The sequence below is a fragment of the Nicotiana tomentosiformis genome, chromosome 5 (assembly GCF_000390325.3).
Source record: "Nicotiana tomentosiformis chromosome 5, ASM39032v3, whole genome shotgun sequence".
In the NCBI taxonomy this organism is placed as follows: domain Eukaryota; kingdom Viridiplantae; phylum Streptophyta; class Magnoliopsida; order Solanales; family Solanaceae; genus Nicotiana; species Nicotiana tomentosiformis.
In genome coordinates this window covers 76,050,303-76,063,610 of record NC_090816.1, presented here as the reverse complement: position 1 = coordinate 76,063,610, position 13,308 = coordinate 76,050,303, and the positions used below count along the sequence as shown (strand labels likewise).

Below are 13,308 nucleotides of genomic sequence, written 5' to 3'. Positions count from 1 at the left end.
TGAAAATATATTGAAGACTCTTGTGGTCCGTGAATACCTCCACATGGACCCCATACAAATAGTGACGCGAAATTTTCAATGCAAAAACCACCGCCGCGAGTTCTAAGTCATGAGTTGGATAATTCTTTTCATGATTTTTGAGTTGCCTAGATGCATAGACTATACCCTTGTCGTGTTGCATTAATACACACCCAAGCCCAATTCTTGAAGCATCACAATATACCACGAATTCATCCGTACCCTCTGGCAGGGTCAACACCGGCGCTGCAGTCAATCTTGATTTTAACTCCTGGAAGCTCCTTTCACAAGCATCGAACCATTGGAACTTAACTGCTTTCTGAGTCAATTTAGTCAACGGAGAGGCAAGAGTAGAGAACCCCTCCACAAACTTACTGTAATACCCTACTAAGCCCAAGAAACTATGAATCTCGGTGGGCGTTTTAGGTCTAGGCCAATTCTTTCTGCTGAAATATTTTGAGGATCAACCTTGATTCTTTCTCTAGAGACAACATGACCCAAGAATGTGACAGATTCGAGCCAAAATTCACACTTTGAAAACTTCACATACAATTGGTGCTGATGAAGAGTCTCCAACACTGCCTTGAGATGATTGGCATGGTCCTCCCAACCTCATGAATACACAAGAATATCGTCAATGAAGACTATCACAAAGGAGTCAAGGAAAGGCTTTAAAACTCGATTCATAAGATCCATGAAAGCCGCTGGGGCATTTGTTTGCCCAAAAGACATCACTAGAAATTCAAAATGCCCATATCGGGTCCTAAAAGCTATTTTCGGAATATCCTGCTCTCTGATTTTCAGTTGGTGATACCCGGATCGTTAATCAATTTTGGAGAAGTATCTAGCACCCTGTAGCTGATCATACAAATCATCTATTGTTGGTAGTGAGTATTTGTTTTTGATTGTGACTTTGTTGAGCTACCGGTAGTCAATACACATCCTCAGTGATCCATCTTTCTTCCTCACAAAGAGAACCGATGCGCCCCATGGTGCCACACTCGGTCGGATGAAACCCTTTTCTAACAAATCCTTCAATTGTTCCTTTAGTTCCTTCAATTCTATGGGTGTCATTCCGTAGGGCGGAATAGATATAAGCTGCATGCATGGCATCACATCAATCCCAAAATCAATCTCCTTGTCTGGCAGAATCCCATGGAGCTCATTAGGAAAGACCTCTAGAAATTTATTCACAACTGGCACAGACTCGAGTGTAGGCGCCTCAGCGTCGGTGTCCGTAACCCGGACCAAATGATAGATACACCCCTTGTTAATCATCTTTTTGGCCTTAAGGTAAGAAATAAACCTACCCTTCAGCATCACATTATCCCCTTTCCACTCAACAACTAACTCATTAGGAAATTCAAACCTCACAGTTCTAGTTAGGTAGTCGAGCTTAGCAAACCATGAATAAAGACAATCCATTCCCATAATTACATCAAAATCAACCATCCCCAATTCAATGAGGTAGGCCACGGTGTCCCGACCACGCATCGTGATAACACAACAACTATAAACCCGTGCGGCCATAATAGACTCGCCAACCGGAGTAGATATAGAGAACGACATGGTTGCACCACACAAGCTGAAGCAGTTATGGAGAAACATCCAACGGGAGCATACAAACGAGATTAGAACACACCTGGGAGCACTGACCGCCTTGATAATCATCCGAGCCGACAAAGTTCTTACTAGACTACTGATGGAGTTTTCGAACCTAGCTAAGGTTGTTTTCAAGTTTGTTGACTGTTAGTTAACGACAACACTGGAGGAAATCATGAGCTTCACGGAGTTACCGTTTGCCGGGAGGAAACCAATAATGTCAGTTGTCATGCTCGACCACAGTGTCCTTCATGCATAAGGTCTGAAAAACAATAGAAATTTGAGAAACACTAAAGATAGATGGCTGAGTTTAGACTAGTTGTTAGATAGATTCGGACACCGGGAAAGTTACGACTGGCACCTTGAAGAATTTCAATGCGATCAAGCAGCATGGGCGAGTCTCTGCGCCTAACCTTTTCTCTGACACTATTGGGATTATTAGTTTTCCCGCAAAGAAAGGGATGAATCAATATCAACTCCTTTTAAGGGAATCTGCAAGTCACCCTCGTTCCCATGATATTAGCAGAAACATTCAGGGTAGTGTTAGCATGTTCTAGAGGATATGAGTTTTTCAAAGGCAGCAACCTACTACTCCAGATATGGGACACAGAATATTTCTTTCAGAGGGAGACAACCGTCGACTATTTTGTGGGCATCAGTAAGATGATCAGGAGCCATAATAAAAGGATGAGATACTAGGTTACATCGCACGTGCAAGAGGAGTGGCGAGACATGTTGACCCATCTTAGTGGAGAATTTGTGCACTGGAAAATTTCATGGTTAGGTGGTAGGGAAATTCTGAGGAGCCTGGGAAAGTACTTCATCGAGTTAGTGGGACATGAAGGAATTCAGCCGTACGCACCTCTAAGGGTTCTAAGGCAATTTTGTCTGATTCAAGACGTGTCCGTTCTGGTCAAGGACATCTTTGTATGAAGATTATTAGAATGGAAAAATTCCAATCTCGAGGGTGAGGGGGCTTCAAGATGAATGGAACGACTTGAACATGATGCCAATGGGGCAGAATTCCCGGTGTACGCCTGCGTACGTCATGATGATCAATGAAGAGGATGAGTTGGCCTGACCTAGTAGAGAGGGATTGACCGGACTAGAGGATTCAACAATGGCTCTGCAGATATATCACGAGATTTTGCCCCACTATATCGTCACCACCTCCATGCATCGACAAGTTGTTCCAGGGTCGGTCGACCATATGTTGCCACCATCGGAGGATGATGATCAGGTGATCGAGTACATACAAATTGAGTCACAAATAGAGCCGGAGGAGAATCGTGAGGAAGAATGGAATGACCCAAACTGAAGGGCCGCGACAGGCACCCGGTGCCTTACTCAATTGAGTACCAATGTAACATATCTTTCATATAGTACTATCATGGGTAAATGAGACGGAATGGCCGTCATGAGATAATCAGAATAAAACATAAGGGAATACTCAATATAGGACGACCCAACATGATAACCAAACTTATACATGTGACATTCGGGCCTATAAGGCCGACATGATCATTTGTACACTCAACACATAGTCCGACAAGGCCATCCAAGTATCATATACATGACATCTGTTTACAAGCTTCTAAGAGTATATAAACGTCATAAAGGTCGGGAAAGGGCCCCGCAATCAATACATGTACAAAGTATACTGACCAAAAAGGCAACTTTAGAGCAAGTGAAGTGCGCCAACACCTTTCACTGAGCTGATAGCCTAATAGGAAAACTGTCAACCTGTCTATCGGGACTTGAGGGCAAGAAATGCAGCGTCCCCAGGCAAAAGGTACTTTAGTATGAATAAAGCACCGAGTATGTAAGGCAGGAAAGCATAAATAAGAACAGTAATGTACAGAGAGATAGATAAGATACAACCTATAACATCTGAGTGCCTCTGAGGGCGACTGACATGAGATGCATGATACATATATATACATATACTTTTAAAAACATATGCCTCTGTAGGCATCATCATCATCATATCATCCCCGGCCTCGAAGAGGACTCAGTAAAAATATACCCGACCATCATAAGGCTCGGTAGAATCATACCCGACCACGTGGAGCACGGTAACCCAACTGATCAGTGATTGCACAATAGGTATCGTACCCTACCGACTATAGCGCGGCTCGATAGAGTAAAATAGATACATAAATATAATGCATGCTAGATTCATGAAAACACGTTCTAAACCTTTCTAAGTGACGTAAGGTCGTCGCGCCTTCGATTAACATTATGGACATCCATACCATCAATATGAACCTCAATAGGATTCAAGGATCATACATACTTTCTTAGAATAACTTTATAAGGAAAGAACAACATGGACAACCTTAGTTGCTAGTAGTAGATTCGTTATGAAATAGCGTATTGTTTACGGTCATTTCACTTTAGATCGTGCCAAAAGAATTAGGAAGTTCCTTAACATACCTTTGTAATCTTCTCTCCAAGCGTCAACCAAGCTCAATATGTTCTTCTTACGTCTCCAATGAGTAAACCGACGTCGTCATCATCACATAAGCGTTGTAAGTATCATATGTCAAAACCAATATTCTACAAGAAAATGAACAGCACCTCCCCTATTTTTACTACATCCCATAAGTTACTAAAAGTCAACAAACAGCCCAAACAACAACCAGTAGCTATATGCAACGCAACCAGCACAATAACACGTCGAGCGGCAAGTTCGGTTCATGTCTAATAACACTATATTTTGAACCCTTTCCCTCTTATTTATATTAAGGAAAATGTTGATAATAACAACACAATATAATCAGGTTACTCCATAAATTTTCCAGCCATAAAACGCTGCAATAACACGTCCCAAACAGTCCAACATTCAACAACATTACTAATAAGCCTTTCGATCGATATCTCAAAATTTCTAGCTTCAACGACTTAGCTATAACTTGGATAAGCTTAAATAAGTGTAGAGTAAGAGATTCATTACCTTTAAAAATATATAACAGATACAATTTTAGCTTACTTCACCATGAAATATCCTTCCAACACAACCACAAGAACAAGGAAGCGAAACTAGCAATCAATTTGGGTTTCTCGGCACTAGAATCACTTTGGAAATCTTGAAATCACCTAGGGTTGATATGAAAACCTTGGGAGAGTATTTTAAAGAACATAAACCACATTAAAAAACTCCCCACACGAGCTGGAATCACACCAAAATCAGCAACCACAAGAAGAAGAACAAACTCACTAGCGCTACGGGATTACCGACACTTGATTTGTGTTGTCTGCCTTTGGTTTGGGTCTTCGATCATGAGACAACTTTTAGAGAACGTTTTTAGGTGTCAAGGGTCTGAAGAGAGTGAAAATGAATGAGTTAAAATGGGCTTTATATGTCACATATATATCAAGATATCTCAACCGCGTAAGCGGGTCCCACAGGGAGCTGCTTGCGCGGTCTCACAAAAATGCGAATATATCTCTACTCCGATGTTGTATAGACAAACAGTTTAATGCGTTGGAAACTAGACTCGTAGTACTTAAATATTATACTTAAATATTGAGAGAAAAGCTCTGCTATATTTGACCTAATATTTAGCATATTTATGAACGTAACTTGCGATGACCTTTGCCAACTTTTGTTCGACAACTCGCTTGACTTCAAACCTCAACATACGACTATCATAAGACTATAATAACACATAAAATAACCTATTTATCATGTTAAGCACCCTAGTTTGACCCAAATATTACTTGTTATAACATTCCCAACTTGTCAATTTCCGACGAAACTTATTTTCTTCAATTCGTTTAGCTTCTAAGCCTTCCAACCCTCTTGGTACTTGTTATTCATGATCATAAATATTTGAAACCTCCAAGGTAAAACGATTAACTTACTTTATGTACTTTCAAATATAATCTCATTTCTAAGCTTACATCAATTAACATACAGCGCACTCTCACGTACGAAAATATGGGGTGTAACATCATTCCCCCCTTTGGAACATTCATCCTCGAATGTTGAGTGATGCGCTTATCCGTATCATAAACTATAGCTCTTACAAATACTTTAATATTGTCCTTGCCATCTAGGCAACTGTTCGGTGAATGAATCCAAATACCAGGGCATTCCCCCCCCCCCCCACTTTAGGCCTCTTTCTCACACCACGAGTTGTGGTCGGAATTCTTCCAACCTCATAACTGTTGCTACCCTATGTCATGCAGCCTGTACGACTCTGTCCTTGTATGCGTGCCTATGCGACTCTTCTCTCTTTCCCCCCCAACTTTTAGCCAATCTCTAGGCCTCACTTTGTGAATATATACAAAACTATGACAAGGTGTCCCTTTGGGCATCTATAGGTGTACTGAAGTTCTTCGCTCAGTACTTTGTCGAACTATGCTTATTGCTATATCTTATTTCATAGTCTTGGTTATCTATGCTTATGGATTTACTACATCTAGGTAGGTCATACTATATCATAACTGTTACTTCAATTTATTATTACCGAGGTCTGCTACCCAACTCCTCTCTCACTACTTATCCTATATGTATAAATCTAAGTCCTTTAATGCTTCGTTATTACTGTTCATCTTAATAATGACGACCAAATCTCATCTCATACTTTGGAACTTTTATCCATTTATTGTTTATTCACCTTAATGTCGACCTATAATTTACCACTGATAACGTGAAACCTCGTACGTAATATATTGTCAATAGGGCTCACGTCTCATCGAGGAACATGTGAAGTGATTTTCATGATCCACCTAGGGGCGGTACTATACTTCAATAATCGTATTTCATAGCATCCCAATGTGATTCATCTTATGGGGGTATTCTAGTCTTGTGAAATTCATGAAATACCTTTTCTTTAAATCATTACTCAATCAAAGGCCTAAACATCTTCCTCTTATAATTTATCACAATTACACCCTTACTTTACTACCAGGACAACATTCCATCTCTTCTAAATACTCCTAGTTGTAAACTCCTTTGAGTTCATTCAGGCTATACTGTGCTTTCTATAACTTACGGAAATCATCAGCTCTCTTATTTTGATGGGCTTAATTCTGAGGCCTTACCTATTCTTGTCACCTTCTCACTCACCTTTTCTTTTCCTTACTCCTATCTATCTAAAACCTTGTCGCTCTACCATACTTTAGCTTGTGACCTACACATATCTATTTATACTACTCGCTATCTTCCTTTAAATTGCTAGCACCATAGATTTCCTTTCGTGCCTTCTCAGTTATCTTTAAATGTAAGCAATTACTTTTCGTGGTTGTTCTACCACTTTTTGCATGAATACATTGCTTATCTTAGTGCCCACACATATTGGAATTCCATGCAACCCATATGATCTCGAATGTTACTTTTGATTTTTCTTCCTATTCATCAGTCACAATAGGTGCCACTTTCTTATAAGGTGTATACGATGTTGTAGTGAGACTGCTGTTACAAGACCATTATTTCTTTAGGTCCACTATGCTTAGGTTGAAGTCTTCTTCCTTATTTCCTCAGCTAGTCTTTCGTGGTAGTACATAGGGGAGACCCTCTGACTTCTATAAAGCTGCAAGCTTATTACATCATATACCGAAAGAATTTTTGATGTTCTTACTCGCCTATAATTATCCTTAGTTACTTACCTGCACGCCCTTGTGCTCGTAGGGTTGCTTCTGAGCTAAAGTTTTGACTGTCACCCCAGAGGTACTTTCTTTTATTTTCGTAACACATATATGGTACCTTTAACTACTCCAACTCGTATCTGAATATTTTTCAAGGATCACGATGTCATCATATCTGCGATACTGAATTCCTTATGTTGGGGTTCACTATGTTTATCTTGCTCGATCTGTTGATTTATCCGTGTCCTTTTGTATAGCCCTAACTATACTCTTACTGAATCAACTACTAACTACTCGTTGGTCCATTCACATATCTATATTCCGCACAATCTCTCTTGGGTTACTCCTTTGTCCTAACTTACCTCTCGCACTGGGTCCTTATGTATGAAGTGTTCATTCGTACTTATTTATCAATGACGTCCCAGGCGGGAACCCTTACTGCCTCTCCCCGATGTCGTGCTTGTATAATGTTCTGGAGTCGTAACATATATGAAGGATTTGAATAAATGCACTCTCATTCCTTTCGCCTTTTTACCGCATTCTTCCTTTACTATTCCATAGTTACCTCATCATCTTTGGTGTCTTTTCACATCTTCACTGACATCTTACTCGCCTTGCGATTACGCTTCTATTGGGATATCTGAATTTCTTACACACGAGGGTGACACCTAGTGTAACTGGCATAATTAGTCCCTTAACCTTAACTCTGCTCACAATGCTTGCTTTAGGGAAGTGTCTTCCTAAATTACCTTTAAAGGTAAATGTTATCCTTCTGTTGTCCATTATATTATTATAGGAATGCGATCTCTGAAATTATCACGATGCCGGCTATTATCGAACCCTCTGATCCCTAACTCATGTTCAGTTTCATCTTTTTTACTAGCCCTTATTAATTTTGGTTACTCTGGGGTCTAACTTATCCTTCTGGTAATCACGTTGGAATTACCAACTCATTTCTCAAAATGAGGATATGACTTTATGGTTTATACTCTTTTATTGTATCAAGGCTTGTCTCCTCTTGTACTTTCCCTCAGTGAATATAGACTTTGTCATCTTGTTATAGTTTTATTTACCGTTATCACCCATTTATCACATCTTACTCTTAATACTTCATTTACTCTCTTCTTATTCTCCTGCTAATATTTTCATCTATTACTTTATTCTGTAAACATCAACAAAACACTCTTTCGCTTTTAGCTCCCCTTTCTCCATCCACTAGCTCTTCGGGTCACCTAACATTATCTCTTGACTAGGGAAGGGAGCCATACTAAGTTAAATATTTATCCCTTCTAGGATTCTAGTGCCTATCTTCTGAATTTTATGAACATGCTAGTATTCATATCTAACTATAATATTGTAGAGTGCACCATCTGGCTGTCTCACAAGGAAAACTATTACCACGTTTGTAATGTCGTGCGAAAATGTCAGCTAACACTAACAATCCATCCACTATTTTGGGTTACTCTAACAACAGCTAGATCCTGATATCCTGTCCTTCTCTTAAATTATATTTGTTATCTCCCACAGGGCATAACTAAGATGGGTGTGACCAATTTGTACATACCTCTATTACTATTGAAGGTAACTCAAAATGCCTATATTTCTCTGCCTGAATTATAAATACTGATAATCTTCACTAACTGGGTACCTCGTACCCTTCTTCACGTTGCCTCTTTTACTTGTTGAAACTTGTATCTACCTTCTGATTCTCTCATTGCTTATGACCATAGGGGTGGATAAATATTCATGCCTTAGGGCTCCTTATCGAGAAGCTTACACGTCTTAGTACACACATGATATGCTAAAGACCTCACATTTAATCATCATAAGCATGATACAAAATCGAGTTCCTTTGACTCAACTCTTCCACATCCACATTCAATCTCTTACCAACTTTCTTTCTAGATGTAGGTATCATTGTATTACGAATAAAATAGAATTTAGGAGTTTCAATTCATACAACTGAGCTCTACCACACGATCTAGAGTAAGAAAAACAAAGTGACAGTCCTAAATGCCATGTGGACTCCTGCTTATAAGTGTGGTGCACAACACACCCATAAACAAGATTCTACTAGACATGGCTTGTAGACTCCCTAGAATAGAATTGCTCTGATACCAAGTTTGTCACGACCGAAAACTAAAGGGCCGCAACGGGCACCTAGTGCCTTACTCAACCGAGTACAACTGTAACATATCTTTCTTATCATACTATCATGGGTAAATGAGCCGAAAAGGCCGTCATGAGATAACAAGAATAAAACATAAGGGAATACTTGATATAGGACGACCCAACATGATATACAAACTTATATATGTGACATACGGGCCTATAAGGATGGCATGATCATTTGTACACTCAAAACATAGGCCGACAAGGCCATCCAAGTATCCATATATATGAAATCTATCTACAAGCCTCTAAGAGTACATAAACTTCATAAAGGTCAGGATAGGGCCTCGCCGTGCCAATCAACACATGTCCAAAGCATACTGACCAAATATGCAACTCTAAAGCAAGTGGAGTGGGCCAACACCTTCCACTGAGCTGATAGCCTAATAGGAAGACTGTCAACCTGTCTATCGGGACCTTTGGGCATGAAACACAGTGTCCCCAGGCAAAAGGGATGTTAGTACAAATAAAGTACCGAGTATGTAAGGTAGAAAAGCATAAATAAGAACAGTAATGTAGAGAGTGATAGAGAAGATACAACCTGTAACATCTGAGTGCCTCTAAAGGCGACTGACATGAAATGCATGATACATATATTTACATATACTTTTAAAAACATACGCCTCTGTGGGCATCATCATCATCATATCCCCGGCCTCGAATAGGACTTGGTAAAAACGTACCCAGCCATCATACATCTTAAGGCTCGGTAGAATCATACCCAGCCACGTGGAGCTCGGTAAACCCAACTGATCTATGGTTGCACAATAGGTGCCGTACCCAGCCGACTATAGCGCGGTGCGGTAGAGTAAAATAGATACGTATATATAGTGCATGTTGGACTCACAAAATCATGTTCTAAACCTTTCGGAGTGATGTAAGGTCATCGCACCTTCGATTAATATTATGGACATCCATACCATCAGTATGAACCTCAATAGGATTCAAGGATCATACATAGTTGCTTAGAATAACTTTATAAGGAAAGAACAACATGGACTACCTTAGTTGCTAGGAGTAGATCCGTTATGAAATCGCGTATTATTTACATTCATTTAACTTTAGATCATGACAAAAGAAAGAAGGAACTGTCGTAACATACCTTTGCAATCTTCTCTCCAATCGTCAACTAAGCTCAATATGATCTTCTTACGTCTCCAATGAGTAAACCGACTTCGTCATCATCAGATAATTATTGTAACTCTCATATCTCAAAACCAATATTCTACAAGAAAATGGACAGCACCTCCCCTATTTGTACTACATTCCATAAGTTGCTAAAAGTCACCAAATAGCCCATATAACAAACAGTAGTTATATGGAACACAACCAGCACAATAACATGTCGAGCGATAAGCTAGGTTCATGTCTAATAACACTATGTTTTGAACCCTTTATTTCTTATTTATATATACTCAGGTTATTCCATAATTTTTCCAGCCATAAAATGCTGCAAGAACACCTCCCAAACAGTCCAACAATCAACAACATTACTAACAAGTCTTTCGATCGATATCTCACAAGTTCTAGCTGCAACGACTTAGACATAACTTGGATAAACTTAAATACGTGTAGAGTAAGAGGTTGTTTTCCTTTAAAAAATAGAACAAATTATATTTGAGCTTACTTGACCACGAAATATCCTAGCCACGAGAACAAGGAAGCAATTCAGGGTTCTCGGCACTAGAATCACTTTGGAAAACATGAAATCGCCTAGGGTTGATATGAAAACCTTGTGTGAGTATTTTATAGAAATTAAACCACTTTAAACAACTACCAACACGATCTGGAACCACACCAAAATCAACAACCACAAGAAGAACAAGAAACTCACTAGCACCACGGGATTCCCGACACTTGATTTTTGTTGTTTTCCCTTGGTTTGGGTCTTGGATCGTGAGTGAACTTTGAGAGAAAGTTTTAGGTATATAGGGTCAGAAGATAGTGAAAAAGAATGAGTTAAAACGGGATTTAGACGTCACATATATATCAAGATATCTCAACCGCCTAAGTGGGTCCCATAGGGAGCTGCTTATGCAGTCTCGCGAAAATGCGAATATCTCTCTACTCCAATGTCGTATCGACAAACGGTTTGATGTGTTGGAAACTAGACTCGTAGACCATCAATTTGATAGGTTGATCACCCCGTAATTCTTATAATATTGATAGAAAATGTTTGCTACAATTTACCTAATATTCAGCATATTTATGAATGTAACTTATGATGACTTTTGCCAACTTTTGTTCCACAACTTGCTTGACTTAAAAACTCAACATACGACTATCTTAGACTATAATAACTCATAACATAACCTTCTTATCATGTCAAGCACCCTCGTCTCACCCGAAAAGTACATGTTATAACATTCCCAACTTATCAATTTTTGACAAAACTTATTTTTTCCAGTTCGTTTAGCTTCTAAGCCTTCGAACCCTTTTGGTACTTGTTATTCATAATCTTAAATATTTGTAACCTCCAAGGTAACAAGATTAACTTACTTTATGTACATCCAAATATAATCTAATTTCTGAGCTTACATCAATTTACTTACGACGTACTCTCACTTACGAAAATATGGGGTGTAATAAAGAACCAGAGTACAACAATGAAAAAAAGGAAGAAGAAGTTGAAGAGGACCCTGAGGAGGATCCTGAAGAAGATAGCTTGGGAGGCGACTCCAGGGACGATTATTAAGTGGCTAGTTGATTTTCATTTATCTTGTACCCCGTTTTTCACTTCCCTAAGGGTGAACCTACAAGCCCATGTTATCTTTTTGAACTTTGAAAACAATGTTGTAATCACCGCTCCCATCTATTGTAAACCCAAAGCCTATCAATGAAAACTAAACGTTTGCTCCGGATCGAAATATGTCAAAACCTGATTGTTCATTAAACATTCGCGACATAGGCCTATATCCGACAAAGAGAGGTCCTTCGTATCTTAGGAAACGCGCTAACATGAATATATGAATTAATTGCTCTATGTGCTCATATTTGTGCAATCTCTAAAACTAACTTCTACTTTTCCCCATTTTCTCGCTTTATTGCTTTATTTTATCCCCAAAATAGAGGTTGGTTTGTGTTGATATGTAAAACTAGCTGAGCCACCACACAATCTAAGATTCAAGGGAAAGATGTCTGCAACCGATGACCCGACTGGAAACACTCTAGTAATAGCCAACAACCCAGGGCAATCGTGGGAAAAAGGACGATACCCGAAAGGATGAGCACGTTGCCAGAATGGCACAGGAAATGGAGTCACTAAGAGAAGAAGTACAACATATCCGGGAGCTGGCACATTTGGCCGTGACGACTCTTGCGCAACCACCCCGCTTCCCTTCCTTAGATTCAATTCCTGATCATTTTCTTTCAGTAGCCAGGCAAACAACCAGTACCCCAACCACTGTCACCACAAATCCCGCAACCCAAGTTATACCACCAGTGACCACCGCAAATTCGCCAAATCCCCATATACACACACCATAAGTCCCGAATTATGTCCAAACACCACAAAATGCACCAGCCACTACCAATTTAGTTCACACCTCTCCTCGTGCCAATGTCACTTTTGCCAACAAACAGACCCATCACATACTTGCGGCACACAATGCCACATATGAGCGGTATGTTTCACCTGTATATGCCACATCTGATCCAACCTTTACCATGCCCACCACGGTCAATATGCCATACGATATTGATTACTATGCTGAGATGGATAAATAAGCAAAGTACAAGGAACATGAGTGAGTGTCAGAATATTTGCGCGTGTTCAGGAAGCAGATGAAGAATCCCCAGGTTGCTCGAGGGAGCGTGAGCTTGGATTATGAGGACTTGTGTATACATCCCGATGTTGACATGCATGTAAGGTATTAGACTCCAAAGTTTGACATCTTTGACGAAACGGGTGAACCCTATGCT

At 39.7% G+C, this 13,308-nt stretch overlaps 1 protein-coding gene across 1 annotated transcript; it reads right to left on the bottom strand.

The window, feature by feature from the left end:
• Positions 1–939: 939 nt before the first annotated feature.
• On the bottom strand, positions 940–1,512 carry LOC138892597 (uncharacterized). Its single transcript, XM_070176333.1, has one exon. It carries the CDS (start codon positions 1,510–1,512, stop codon positions 940–942), a length of 573 nt encoding a protein of 190 aa, XP_070032434.1.
• Between the last annotated feature and the right edge of the window lie 11,796 nt (positions 1,513–13,308).